Here is a 15,506-nt window from a genome sequence, read left to right on the forward strand (position 1 = left end):
ATACAGATACGAATTAAATTTCACAATTGTATAATTATTTTAAATTTAATTTCGAAAATTTTTAAAAACTTGTAAAATTATTTATAAATGAAAACTAATTTAAGCTATCCTGTGTATTTAATGAACTAATCTAGCACAAGCGCCAATTATAAGATGAAATATAATTTATTGCAAAACAAGAGAATTTAATAAGAATTTAAGTTCAGTATATTTGAATAAAAAAATCTTGGAAAATATATAGTGGAATAATACGTGAACTTACGGCACTTCTCATTCCTATTCTTCTTTTAAGCACGAAATTTTGGACGCTTTAACCGCGAAGATAAATGCATTGTCTAATAAAATGATATAGTCACTCGAAAAATCTCAGGATATTCGGACTTATGGTAATTTGGCTCGGAGATACGGATTTACAGTGCATTTGATAACATTACCATCGTCCGTGTTAAACATCCGAATCCCGGAGATGAAATTTGTCGCGTCCCGAGTAATTTCGAAGAATATACACGCGGCCCGGTAATATTTCTTGAGCAAGTCAAGGCTGCCTGCAATAACACAACCACGGGTAGGGTTATAAGCTCCGGAAGTAAGTTCCAACTCCACTTTTCTCTTTTTCCCTCCCTCTTTCTGTCTCTCTTTCACGGAAGAACGAGGGCTCTTGCATATTTACTCTTCACCCATGCCCTTAGCCCTTAGCCCTTAGCCCTTGGCAAATGGACCGTTTTATTCAGAGAACATCCCGTCGGTCCTTCACCTTCGATTCACCCCTTGCGTTCTTTGTCTTCCACAATTGGCGCGATACCTCCTCACAAGGATGCCTTTCGTAGTACACTTGACTGGAATACGTCTAGAGACGACGGACGAGAGAGATCTTTCCTTTTTTTTTTGCGAATTAAGCGTCGCCGTCACGTCCCGATGCGAGCCTTTGTGCCAGGATGCTGACGGTCTCTCAAAATGGCGCTTTAATTCGGCGTACGTGGCACACTCGGCTGCCTTGGAAATGGCATCGTGTCGATTTCTCCGGCGTTTTGTCGTAATTACGAATCTATACGTATTGGCGAAATTACTCATTTATATAGTAAATAATTTGGGAAAGTGTCCATTATGTGCATGCTCGTTTCCACGTATTGGCCGTACATACACATCTACAAATCGCGGCAAAAGATCGCATCGTGTCTATTTGTGTGTGTAATTAAATTACTTACCGCGCGCGTATTGATCGGTTTCTAGAATTCGTGCCGTGTCCGCTATGTGCGATATTTGCACTTTTAATTAAACGTCATGTCTGATTTTCGGAACGGCTATTAGTTAGTCGCTCATAAATGTTCCAGTAGAAAAGTGAATGACATCTGCAAAGCGCCGGGGAAATTCGTTGTTGTTTTTTTTTTTTTTTCACCGGCGTGCATTTTAACGGCAGAAAGTGCAATACGAACGTGCCATAATAATAAACCACTCGGAACACTCGGTTGATATCATTGCCTGCATAAATGTTGCGCGCTCGCACCATTAGCATCCTTTATCTCTGACAACTAAATTCCCCGGGACGTTTATTGTCAGTGCTTACGGTTAACGTACTCATATATGGGCAGTCAGGTATCTTTTAAGCTAATACTAATTAAGCGTCGTCACTCATCTTTATTAAGGCACCGTATAGATACCCTACTTACATCGCTTATGCGTACGCAGTACTAACATATAATTTCCCGACGTTACCGCTCGGCTCTCATCCTCTTTTCGCCGCGCCTAATCGTCCAGTGTCTTGCATTTAAATTTCAAAAACAATTTACGAGAAAGTTATGTGTACAATTTTACGCCTGGACGTATAATGCGACGATGACGTTACACTTAAGTCTCCTGTATTTACTGGTCTAATTATACGCTAATATAAATGTACCGTTTATACATTTATTATTCGTTATCGCAGATCACATTAATTTGCACATCCACTTAATTTTATTACAAGCACATTTTCGCCGCTGGCGCATGATTGACTCACGGAACAATTCATATTTATTGTTTGTTTACCTCTCAATATTGATTTTCCGCGTCACTCGCCGTTCCCATTACGAGAAACATTCTCGTGAGGGACGGTCTCACCCTGTATCTTTAACGACCTTTGCGACCCTTATATCTGCGAATTCGAGCTACACCCGTAATATTTTACGTGCCGAGTGAGATCACGTAGTGTAGATAAATGCTTTGCATAAATTAGCTCGAATAATCGAAGATTTAACACAAAAGGTATTTTAAGATTCTAATTACCGCAGGCAAATATTTTCAAAGGATATCTTTTTGGGTAACATCTTATTTATGCGAAGGAAACCCGATAATAATGATATCCATCTTTCATCCGTCTTTACATCGCTGATTCATGAATACTTCCATTTCACTCCGTGAACTTTAAAGTGAAAACGAAGGCATTCTCAATAGTTAATTTTTCGGGAATGCTGTCACGAAATTTACTTATAGCTTTACGGCTGAAAAGTTTTTAATGATCAGTCTTTTTCGAGTCGTTCGAGATACGTTGTAGATGATCTACGAACTTTGCCGTGCATAACAAGAGAACTTTAGCAGCCACGTCAACGTATTATATAATATTATCGATCGTAATATTACATAATATTGTAATATTATCGATGCTATCAATAATTATAGAAAATTTCCAAGTTGCCGTGAGGCAACTACGTGGCACAAGACGCGCGTTACGACACACGAGAAAACGTTACGTTACGCCCCCTTCTCCGAAAACACGATACCCGCAACGATAAGATCCTCTTTTTGGCGGTTGTTGTACAATGTACTTCTTCTCTTTGCAGGATCTCCTGTCAGGATTTGGAAGTGACGTAGTCGTGCCGGGTCTCCCTGCTTGATGGCCGTTGTGGTGCAATCAGCCCAAATAAGGTAAGTGGTGTGAGAAAGAGCGGGATACACGATGCACGAGGGGGCGAGAAAGAGATGCGAGCGATGGGGAGGGACGAGGGTCATAGAATGGGCACTTAATACGGAATAACTCGTGATTCCGCGGCGTGATGCGACGATGACTGTCGAAAATCGGCGTGGCGGAGATCTCCCGGCGGTGTAATTGCCACAGAAATTGACACAGGTCCGCGCCGTGGACGGGCTCGTTTATACTTTTTAATCAAAGCGGGGCTGTGCATTCGCGACGACATTATTATTTATTTTTTGCTCGTTATCATCCATCGATGTTATTTAGTGTTGCGTGTACCTTTAACGAGCGATGACTTTCTCTCCCGCGCGAGGATCCCGGGCCGCGTCCGCGCCGTAACGTTATAAATCATCGAATATTATCTATGCGAACAGTTCGTGACCGGCCGGGTTCGCGCCGCCAAAAAGTATCGCAAGAACGTAATAGACTTTCAGAACAAGAAGTCGATTTGCCGGCGATTGTCGCGTTGCCGTTGATGCGCGCGTAATTAATCCTGAAATGACGACCGCACTCGGTTAGACGAGTTTGTTATTATTTCTGACGGTCGATTCATTAATTTACACGGAGAAATTCCGTGCAGACAGATAATTATATAAATAGAAAAAATGCTCTGATAATCTGTGAGAATATCCAGCTGTGTTGGTGAGCGATGCGTATTTTTAGATGGGCTGTCTTATCTCTCGTGACTTTTTCGTCGTTTTCGCGCTGCGGGAGTAGCTCTACGATCATTATTAAAATATTCGATTCCACAATTCTATCGAGACGAGACAGAGTATATTCCTTTTTCCGATCAGGAGGTATGGCTGACGTCGTAAAACGCAGCCGCTATCTCTACGAAATTAGTTATCGCCCTGCGTCCAGTGAATTTATTTTGAAATCACACTAACTGTCAGGAAAGTCGTTTCGTGCGATAGGCTCGCACAGCCGGCGAGGCAATTTGCTCGTTTTATCTCGGCCAGCGTTCCTCGTTTTTGATCCTCGAGCGACGGGAAACTACTCACTTAAGATATGGTATCTGCCCGGTACAACCGAATCGACGACTTCTATCGCGACCGAACGCTACAACGGCTCGTCGTGAGCGAGCACGTCATCGTTCTAATTAATTCCAACGCCCCACGTTCGATTGATCAAGATATAGTGGATGGTGCAATTAGCGGCTCTTCCTTCGAAGGCTGATTGATGCACCGGCGCCTCCGCTTGTTCCGTCGAGAGATGCAAAAAGGTGAGGCCGGTAAGGCGCGTACTGACTTGGGCATTTTTGTGACGTGCAAAACGCTGCTCCGCTCGTTTATAATATACGTTCAATGGGAAATAGCGAGTAGTATATATATATATATACATTAACGCACAATCATATTACAGCGAACTAATTTATAATAATTTAGATACTTCAGAACGTACTTGAAATAGCAGTCGTGAGATTTTGAGCTTGAGAAATTTTGAAATCTCAATTCTTTTTATCGCACAATTAGAGAGGAAACGAGGTAGAAATGAAAAGGATTATTTTTGTTACAGAGGGATTATTTAAATTGCATTATTTTTGAAATTTCGTATACGTGTGTCTCTCAGACTACGCTGCAATTAATAGTTACTAAACGAATTTATTTCGTGCGCAATGCGAACAGCAGCGAGAATACCGTTCACACGGAGAACTGCTTAGCGCACAAGTCTTTTTGATAAACCGACAAGTGGTGGATCATGTTCGTGCGTGCTCAGATGTGAAGCTGCACACGTTAAGCCGCATACCAAAATGACTAGTATTTCTATGCGCAAACCACTCGTGTGCACGAAAATGCTCGGCTCAGCATATGAATATATCAAGGAGATAAGCAGCTAAGAAGCGAGATATTTCTTGCTAACAACGGAAGTACTGGTTCTTGAGAAGCACGAAATTATCATAAATTGCACTACAAGTTCATTTTTCAATGATAAATCAAATAATTCTGAATATTCTAAAACAGAATCTTGGAATAATCTTTGGCAAATACGCACTCTTAATTGCGTACAATAAGCTCGTTTTTATAATATATATTTCTTTTTCAGAAAGTTATGTATCTTAATGAAATACAGACAAAGGAGAAAGGGTGGGGGAGAGGAAGGGAGATTAATTTCGTTATGAGTTGAAATTTTCTGTTACGCTGCAGTGAACAACCGGCATCATTGTTATAACATCGAATAGAGCAGAGGAATAGCTTAAGGCGTGGTTCCAGCTGCATTCGTAATCTGATAAAGATTTCCGAACCGCGCTGTTGCCTAATGAATCCATCTTGTATGTTAATAAGCGACTTCGAAGCTTTAAATTAACGTCAAAAGTTTGAGCAATTAAGATGATTTACAGCTTAATTTCCTGTCATATTTTGCTCCATTTCCTAAATATTATTATGTATTTCGATTCTATTTTTTTTCCCTCCTCTTTTGCGTCCCGGCACAATTACATCGAGTCCTTTAGATCGCGAGCAAACGAGAAACACACAAACACTTAACATCGATATAGGCACTCGAATCAACTATGTTGCAATTGATGTTATTTTGAGTGTACGAGCAACACCAGCGATTTGTCGCAGGTGTGCCGCGCTCTGTTTCGACGCGCACGTGTTGTCTCTTAATTCGACCTCGCGGCAACTAAAAAAAGATCACGAGCGTGATACGCCGTTTATAAATAAAGCGGGGAAACTCTATGAAAACAACTGCGTCCTCGTTCGCCGTCGAGAGGATTTGATGAAATATTTTGGAATAAAACTGGGATGCAATATAATGCTAAAATGTGTCACTAAAATTACTCCGTCTCCCGGTAAATTGTAGCGCGGCCTACACCCGCCGCGCCAGGATCCTCGCCAAAGGCGCGTGCTCCAATTCCATTAAAGCGATACCCGCGTACCGAAAAGTAAGGAAAAACCAAGGGCCGAAAAGAAGGGGGGAGTCGAAAGGGTGGAGGGGTCCACGAGTGCGGAACACTAAATTATCGATCCACTTAGCGCCACCGGTACTTTAATTATTAAACGCGTCTACGAGCTCTGCCGCAATTTCATTCGATATCAGCGAGTCATATTATTATACCATTTGCTGCCGTTGCCCGGGCCGTCCACCCGCGCCCTCCCGGCCGCCCTGGCAAATGTAATTTGCCCGAGAGCGTCCTAAAGTCGTAATGTCATTAGCCACGGTACAGCTCTTTTCTGGCATTCGTGGCCCACGGGCATTCAAATATTTGGACCCGTACACAGCGTACGTGCGTGTCCGCCGCGCGCAAGCCACGCTTCGGGACGCTCCATTCTACGATATTCTAACGACCGACTGCACCGCATGCATCTCCGATAACGCTGTTACGTAGCGGTGCGCGCCGGAACGCGGACACGTGTGCGAATTTGCGCGATTCGGTTGTATTCGATGTGGTGCCCTTCCTTTCTTTTTTTTTTTTATTTTTTTAAAACAGGCAATTCACAGTGCTCTCGACGAAGGAGCTTTAACTTATGCCGCCGAATCGCGTTTAAGCGCGTGACCTGGAGCGGTAATGCGAGCCGGAGGAAACCTCGAACACTTTTTCTCAGCCGCGCACGGAAGCGATAATACTCGGGGACGCTGTTAATATTTTTCGCCGCCGAATATATTCTTTCTCTCTCCTCCTCTCTCCTCCTCTCGGCGCGCCGGCACGACACTTTCGGCGTCGCCGTTGTTATCGCGACTGTAGGAAAGATTCGCGCGGTCGGTGTGGATCATCGTGATAAAGGTGTTCACGGCGCTGATACGGATACGCACTTAACGGCGGCGATACCGACTTTAGATACTTTAATTTACGACATTGAGAAAACGAGAAACCAGAAAGAATACGCTGAAACTCTTGCAACTCTGGCGTTCACTCCGCGAAAAATCATTTCATTTCGCTGTACAGCAGATTTTTTTAAATATACTGCGAATTTTCCATATAAATACGCAAACTAATTCCAAACATCACATATAGGCATTGCGCACATTATGACGTACGTTTATCCATACTCCATGCTTATATATTAATGATTTGATTAATAACCAAGTATGCAACTGCTTATATATTTTGTAAGACTCGCAGGAATCCTTCGCTTGTTCCATTCTTGCTGCCTCATAATCCAAATTGCATGACGTATGTGTCGCCGACTCTTTGCGTTTTATTCCCATATACACCACCGACGCCGTACCGGCGGCGTTCCCGTTTTCTGCGCGATAGGAATTACGCGATAAATTATTCCGCGCCGTACTTATCTTTCCTTTCTCTTCCCCCTTTTTTTTTTGTCTTCCTCTCGAATTACTGTCGTCGTTACTCAAGCCGACCGCAATCGCAAATCTGCGAAATAATCAAAAAGTGCAGCGGCACGTATTTTATTGGGGCTCGGTGGAACGACTGCGACAAGAATTACTTCCTTTTTTTTCACGGAAAATAAACCAAAGCGGCGCGGAACGCAAATCTATCACGGGCGAATGTAGAATATCCGAGAAACTAGAACGTATATATGTTTCCCAGCTCGCCTAATATTATCGCATATTATAATTGAATTTGAAATCTACTTAACATGCATGAAACAATGTAGATTCGGCTATCGCCGATGCGATATCGATTGTGCGAAAATCTATTATCCGGGTTATCGATCGGCGAATTATGCCAATGCGCGATTATTCCTTTGTGCCAATACCCGAAATCTTTTGCCCTAATGTATCTCACCATCGCCATATCGATTGATCAAAATATTGAAAGGAGATAATCTCGACAACGATATTAATTACATGTCCAATGTGACTGCACGCATCGCGTATTACCAATCAATAATCTTTGCTGTTTCACGATCGGAATGGGAATTTTACAGGATTAATATAACGCGATTCGATTGTCCTTTTTTTTTTTTTATAAAACAAACGTGTTTATTTTCATGAATCTTTGCTGAAATGGAAAGTGGCAATTAATTTAATACATATTTAACAGATTGTGAATATATAATGCGTGATCCGATGAGCGTATTTACAATAATACAATACAGTTAGAATTACACTCCTAAACGCGCAATTATAGTTAAGACGTATTCACGACCAGTAACATACGCAGCGCTGGTCTTCGGTGTGCTCGGAAATGTGCATGAGTATTTACAAAAATTAGATACAATATTTACAGAGAGTTTTTTCACTTACGGACTAATAAGCGTTATGCGACCGTTACTTTATCAAGACAGTCGTGAATCTTTAGGAACAAGCTCTCACGAGACGTCTGTCTTTTCCTTTTGTCACTTAATATCTGACGATCTTTTCTCATCACGAGCGATTGACGAACGAACGACGGGAATGGCGAAAAGGGATGCGCCTCGAGCCCCAAAGAAATGTCAGTGCGCGAGGAACTTTGTTCGTAAGAGATTTTGATTAATAAAAAAAAGAAAATTGCATTCGAGCTAACTTTATTTTAGCCGTCTCGTTGAAAATTATCGCGAGTACTTAACGAAATTTGAATGGATTTTTTTTTTTTTTTTTTTTTTAAGTCTATATGAAAATGGTTTCTGCAATATTTCGATTTTCCCATTTCAAAATAAAATGGATGATCAAAAAAGCGATGAAATACAATATTCGTATATACACATATATATCACTTTGCTTACGCATTGTTATTCGAGCATCGAAAAAAAAAAAGATATAAATATTCGCAATTAAGTTGTCAAACGCATAATACAGTTATATCGCTAATAAAGTAATAAAGTATCACGTGTATGATATAAAATAAATGCATCCGTTCAAATATTTAAAATAAATATCTATACAGAACACTTCTCTCTTTCATTCTCGCTCTCTCTTTTATCTTTCATAACGCCATGATAATTATTGTTATAATTGTTTCGTACACGCCGCTCACTATGAAAAAAATACTAGAACCAAAAATTACCAAAATAATTTAATTAATATTCGCGAAATGATCGCGTATGGAACATCATAGCATCGGCTGCTATATTTAGATATTATCATCATTATTCATCGTTCGTCGTATGCATTCAAAACATAAATAACCATATTGATGAATTCGCTGACAGTTATGCCAGTTAATGCAAATTGAAACAGCGCGACTCTAAATCAAGAGACCTCGTTTATGAAAGGGATCAAAACATTTGAATTAGAGATCCATCGATCGCAATGAAGCAACCAGTAAAATTCGCCTAATTGCTTCGTTTGTAACCTACTTTTCAGGCTCGATGATTGACCATCATTTAGCGTGGCGAATAAATTAACCGATGTAGAGATACACGAAGAAGAAGTTTCGTAAAAATTAAAGAGCGTGAAAACCACATATATACAAGATTATAAATTAATATAAATCCTCGGTTACACTTCACAAAGCGACGTCTCGCTTGTCAAACAAAAACTCGCGCACAAATTTAGAATCAATTCTTCTCGCGGCTCTCGTGTTACTATGCGCGAAATCTGAAACGAGAGAAAAGCAGTTCTCGGAATTCACGTCTGATAAATTCGAAACAATAAGCATTTGATCATTCGGAAGAACATTATGCAACGGTGTGAAAAAGGAGATATCAGAAAGAAACAAAGTCCGACGATCGCATTCGAAAAGGGAAAAAAAAGGAAAATGATTTCAAGCCACGTTAAAGTCTATCGTCGTACATTGATAATAAGCGCAAGGCATTGATTTTCGTACGTATGTAATACTACGCGCGTGTGATGCGTTCGGACGCGCGGAAGTGATTCACGGGGCGGGAGGGCGATCGACCTCGAAAGTGGAAGAGCTGAAGCGCCTCAGTCGGGGGGGGGGGGATGTGTCGCGAGCACCGGGGAAATACTGTACAAGTGTAACCGCGTCGTCCTGAAGCGAAGAAATTTTGCTTACATCTCGATGGCGAAGGAACGCCAGGCGATCGCGTCTACCGGAAGCGAAGACGACCGGAAGAAGTCAAAGGTAGATGGGAGAAGGAGAGGGGAAAGTCGGTCGGTCGGTCGGTCTATCTTCTGCCGGATCGAAGCACGATCGCCGCCCTTCTGCGCTAGACGAAGTAAGTACGCGGATTGCCCGGATGCGCGGCGGCGAGGACTTCCCCGGGCGGCGCGGTGGGCACCGGCGGTTCCGGTATGGTGCTGTAGAGATGGCTGCCCCTGGAGGACAGACTGGCCGGGCGGCCGTTACCGACGTGCAGCGCGCTGTAGCCATGCTGATGCGGATGGTGCGGGTGCGGGTGCTGGTGGTGCTGATGCTCCGCGCCGCTGTCCTCGTCCTCGGTCCGGCTGGACGCCGAGCTGACGTAGGTAGATTGCGTGGGTGTAGGCGTGGGCGCGTGATGCACCGGTGCGACCAAAACACCATTGGGCTTGGTCCACACGTCCACCGCGGCAGACGGCGCCGCGGTGTACCGCGTCGGCGTGCGGTTGCGGTCGTTGACCTTCTTGCTGTCACGCCGCTTGTCAACCGAGTCCGGCATCGCGAATCTCAGCTTCTCCCAGAACCTTTTCTCGCCCCAGACCACCACCGTGCACGTTTGCAGCAGCAGCTGGAGTTCCGGGTCCCGGGTGGGCGTCTCAGTGGCCAGCAGCAGCACGATGCGACGTTTCCGCGAGGTTGGCCTGATGTTTTCGAGCGCGGTCCTCAAGGCGGCGCGGAATTCCACGTGCTGCCACTCGTTCGCCAGGAACACCGGCGAGAAAATGATGACGATGCGTTTGGCGGCGGCCGCAGCCGGCGGCAGGGCTTCTTGCGGCCTCGCCGGTGGCAGATCGCGCCAGTGCAAGCACAGCGCCAAGCCGGCTTGTTCCAATTCGGCCGCGAGGAACCTGGAGACGAAATCCTCGTCGCTCTCGCTGTAGACGATGTAGCCGTCGTATAGTCTGTCTCTTTCCTCGTCGGGCGGCGTTGCCATCTTGCCGAGTCGTAGACCGTAGCGCGCGTGAGCCCAGAGGCGGACGTCTTGCCGGAAAGCGAAGGCCAGGGCGACGATGAGACAAATGGCGATCACAGCCACCAAGGCGCCGGCGAGGAGAGGTACAAAGTTGCCGCCGAGCAACGGAATCTCCTGAATGCCACGACTCACCGCTTCCGTGGACGGATCGCCGCATCGCTCCATCGCTTGTGCGAGCGTCTCGATGCCGTCGCGGCAATACATTTTTTCAGGATCGCCGCGATGCTCCGCGAGCCAGGCGCGAAGCCGGGCGGCGTTCACGCATTCGCAGCTCCAGGCGTTACCCTCCAGTGCGACTTTGGTGCTGTCGCCACTCGGCAGCACCTCCCACGGCCGGAAGTCGACGATGCGATTGCTGTCCAATCGCAGCACCTCGAGTTTCCGCATCTTCTTGAACGTCGTGTTTCCCACGGTGGCGATGGCGTTGTGATCCAGGTACAGTTCCGACATGCGTTCCAGCTGATCGAACTCGAAGCCGCGGAGCTCCCGCAGCGCGTTGTCCTCGAGATGGAGGACGCGCAGGGCGCCGACGCCGTTGAACGTGCGATTGTGTATCGCGGCGATGCCGCTGTTGTTGAGATACAGCACCTCGAGACGACGTTTGCCGATGAATACGTGGCTGCCCAGATCACCCAGCTCGTTGCCGTCCAAATAAATCTCCGTCGCGTCCATCGGTATCCGCTCGGGCACGTGTTTGTATCCGGCGTTCGAGCAGTCGACGACGTTGCTGGACCAGCTGTCATCGTGGTAGCACGAGCAATTGTCCGGGCACGTCATCTCGCAGTCGCACGCGTCGAAGTCGCAGCAATGGCAGAGCGCGAAGCAGTGCGCGTCGTATCGGCAGAGAAAGTCCTTCGGTTTCAAGGACAGCAGCGGACGGCGCGGCGCGGCGCGGATGTGCACCATGTCGCACGTGACCTCGTCGAGGTCCATGACGCGCGGATGCTGACGCTGGCGTGCCATCTCGTTGATTCGCGGCAGCCACTCCATGCCGCAATCGCAGAGAATGGGATTGTTGCCGATATAAAACTCCGGAAGCTGCCTGTCGTCCGGCATCGCTTGCAGCGCGAGAGCGTTCACGTCGAGATTCCTGATTTTGTTGTCGTGCAGCGTCACTTTCTTCAGATTGTTTTTCTGCATAAACGTGCCGGTCGCGACGCGCTTTATCTTGTTGTTGTTGAGAAAGACCGTCTCCACCGAATCCGGCATACTGTTCTCCGTGATCTCGGTGAGAAGATTGTAACTGGCGTCCAGAGTCTTGATTTCCATGTGATTGCGCATGCTGTAGTAATCGCCGAGCTCGCTCAGTTGATTCGCGTGTATATCCAACCAGTCTATGCTGCGCGGTAGATGGCTGTAGTCGAACCACAGCAGTTTATTATTCGACACATTCAGCCAGGCGAGAGCTTCGAGATTCGTGAAGAGGCTGCGGATCTCCGTCAATTGATTGCCGTCCAGCCTTATCACCTGCAGCACCGTATTACTCGCGAAAGCGCTTTGTTCCACGTGACGGATAAAATTGTCCGCGAGATTAAGCACTTGCAACGACGGCAGTGACGCGAACGCTTCGCGCGACACATTTTCCAGTTTATTGTCCACTAAACGCAGCCCGTAGAGCTCGTTCAGGCCGGCGAACGACTCGTTGTCGATCTGCGTCACCTGGTTGCTGCCGAGATCGAGAGTCTTGAGCGTGGACAGCAACCGCACCGCGTAAGGTACTTCCGTCAGGGAGTTGGTGCAGAGAGAGAGATCCTGCAGGTTCGTGAAATTGGTGAAGACGTGCCTGTGCAGAATGCGCAGCTTGTTGCTGTCGAGAAAGAGCTGTCGGACCGCATCGAGGCCAATCGTGTGCGCCGGATCGAATCTGGCGATCCTGTTGTGCGACAGCGTGAGGGTATGCAGGTTGGTGAGCGAGGCGAAGCAGCCGTCGACCAGCGTGTCGATATTGTTGTGCTCGAGCCTGAGAATCTGCAGGTTGTACAGACCCTTGAAGACGTACGCGTCGATCTTGGTCAGGGCGTTGAAGGACAGGTCGAGGATGATGAGGTTGACCAGCCGCGAGAAGGTATCCCGATTCACCCAATGACTGGTGAGTTCGTTGACGCTGAGATCCAACAGTTCCAATTGCTCGAGGCTGTCCAACAGTCCGGGCGCTAACACGGTGAGGGAATTATTACTGAGCACCAGCTCCTGCAAGCCTTTGGTTTTTGAAAACATTTCGGGTGGCAGTGCGACGAGTCTGTTGCTAGACACGTTTAGAACACGCAGGTTCGTAAGACCGGCCAGCGCGTGGTCGCCGACGGCGGCGATCACGTTCTCCTGCACCTTCAGCACGCTCAGACTGTGCAGGCTGCTGAGAGCCTGATCGGGCAAGGCACTGAGGTCGTTATCACTGATATCGAGAATTTCGAGACCAACGAGCGTGCAGGGATCAGACCATTCGGCGAAGCCGAGCTGCACGATGTCCTGTAACTTGTTGCGCGTGAGATTCAGGCTCGTGAGACCGCGCACCGGGCAGAGCAGATCCGACGGCAACGTCCACAGATTGTTGTCGGCGAGATCGAGATGCTGCAGATTCATTAAGCCGTGAAGCGCCTCGCGATGCAGCTCCAGCGTCATGGTGGACCAGTCGCCGTTGTGCGTACGCAGGGACAGAGAGCGGAGATTGTGCAGCGAAGCGAACAGACCGCCTGATAAATGTCGGATCTTGCAGTAATCGACGCGCAGCTTGACGAGACGCGGCAGCGTCGAGAGAAAGCCGTGCCGATCCTCGAACTGGCTCTCGAAGAACAACACGTCGCTGCATTCGAATCCCAGCGATGTCACCGAATCCGCCTGTATCGCCGAGAGATTGCCGATCAGCACGGACGCGTTCGCGATCGTTCGGATTTTGCAGATCAGATCCTTCTCACTGTCCTCGTTGTCGTTTCTCCACTGGCAACCGCTCGGCGCCTCGAGACTCGTGATGCTGCGCCCGTGCACCGTGCAATAATCCAGAAGCAAGCACAAAACAACGATCGCCGACCGGATCGCCGGTCGCGACCACGACGCTACGCAACGACGCGCCTCCATTCTGGACGTTTCCGCAGACGCGCTCCTTGTGGCCGGAAGATACTCGTGGTCGAGAGAAACGGTCGTATCGTCACGCACTCATAGCCGCGGCACTCGGTTTCAACTGTACACTTGGTTTCCACGACACGCCACGCGGCAGAACGCGCCGGAAGCACGCTTGATCGTACGATTCTCGCCGATTCTCGTTGCCGTCGGCCAAGACACACGACACACGACTCACACCGATCGACACAAAGCGACGGCCCTCGACCTCGTCGTCCGCGCGCGCGTATCGCCCGAGCGCCGATCGCTCATTCCAAACAAATAGCGCGGTGCAAAACCACCACCAACTACACACGTCCGTCCACACGGCGGCGAATATCCTCACTGCCGTGATTACGTGTTACCCGGGTGACGATGACGGCTGCGTCCCGGGAACGACGACATTCCACCGCGACGGTCGGAGTGCAACTGACTCGCGTTCTATCCACGATCACGGTGTACCCTGGCATAACTGGCGGCGTGCGGTTGCCTTTCCCTACTACCAGCCTTCCCACCACCGTCGCGTTATCCCTACCATCCTGTAGGATTCCGCTTCCCCCCGACTGGCACTGACACAGAGACACGGTGCTCGCTCGCGCACACGCTTCTCGGCAAACGTTGCATGCCACAGGCGGCTGCCTGCCTGCCTGCCTGCCTGCTTGCCTTCCTTCTCCCGCTCGTCCCGCTCGTCCTACCACGAAGATGCAACAAACCAGCTGACTGACAACGCTACTTACTAGATAAACACTAAACTGGTTCCTAGACGCACCGGCACGCATTTATCAAGCGGCTTCTCTCTGCCGAACGAATGTTTTATCCCTCGTTACTTCGCGTGAGGATCTTTTCACCCTCGGGCGCGTACTGTCCTCGACATCGTCTAATAGGCTAACTGGAATTGTCCCACGGCGCCTGTCGACGCGAACTTTCATAAAATACAATTTCGTAAAATACAATGATAGCCTTGATTTGTTGTTTTTACATTGCGCTTTGAATTTTCGACGAGTTTCTTTTCAGCTCCCGAAAGCATTTGGGACCGGCGCAACGTTGCATGCCGAAAAGGATTTGCCGCGAACGTGAGCGGGTTTTCTGCGAAAAAGTTCGAAACAGATACGTTTGATACGGATATTTTCCAAGTTTTAGTTCAGACATGCCAGCTCGCATGCGTGAGCGCATTTGCTACGCATTCGATTGCCGAGCGCGATTAGATTGCGCGCGGATGCAGGATCAATATAGCATTGGCGACTAATTTGATGTCAAGCTTATTTAACGTGTCGCGATTTAATAAAGCTGAAAGATGAGTGGATAAAGCTGAAAGATGAGTAAGGATCGATATCGGTCAACTCTGTTTCCATCCGAATTAATATTTAACAAAGCTGCGGTTTTATTAAAGTCTATCTGCTTTTTGTAGCTTCGCTTAATATTTAATATAAAAAAAATAGATGTGCCATTCATACGCTGATTCATACTTCCTAGCGCAGGGCAGCTACCCCTAAAAATGAGATCTTTAGCGACATCTGCGTTTTAGCTAGCGAACTGAAACAAGCTTTTAGATAATGATAGTACTT

The 15,506-nt window shown here is 47.2% G+C and overlaps 2 protein-coding genes across 2 annotated transcripts in view; one reads left to right on the forward strand and one right to left on the reverse strand.

Moving 5' to 3' along the window:
- LOC105674045 (Linear Ubiquitin E3 ligase) overlaps positions 1-15,506 on the forward strand; it is a 238,462-nt gene that overhangs the window by 147,337 nt on the left and 75,619 nt on the right. The window contains exon 6 of the mRNA XM_067354964.1: positions 2,817-2,901. The gene's annotated coding sequence lies outside the window, so the exon portion shown is untranslated. The remainder of the gene's footprint in view (positions 1-2,816; positions 2,902-15,506) is intronic.
- Positions 7,860-14,496, reverse strand: LOC105674046 (toll-like receptor Tollo). Its single transcript, XM_012370108.2, has one exon. It carries the CDS (start codon positions 13,918-13,920, stop codon positions 9,943-9,945), a length of 3,978 nt encoding a protein of 1,325 aa, XP_012225531.1. The 5' UTR covers positions 13,921-14,496; the 3' UTR covers positions 7,860-9,942.

This window comes from Linepithema humile, chromosome 5 (genome assembly GCF_040581485.1).
Source record: "Linepithema humile isolate Giens D197 chromosome 5, Lhum_UNIL_v1.0, whole genome shotgun sequence".
In the NCBI taxonomy this organism is placed as follows: Eukaryota; Metazoa; Arthropoda; class Insecta; order Hymenoptera; family Formicidae; genus Linepithema; species Linepithema humile.

Excerpts from the sequence above, each read along its gene's own strand:
- LOC105674046 (XM_012370108.2), bottom strand. The coding sequence starts at position 13,920 with ATGGAGGCGCGTCGTTGCGTAGCGTCGTGGTCGCGACCGGCGATCCGG.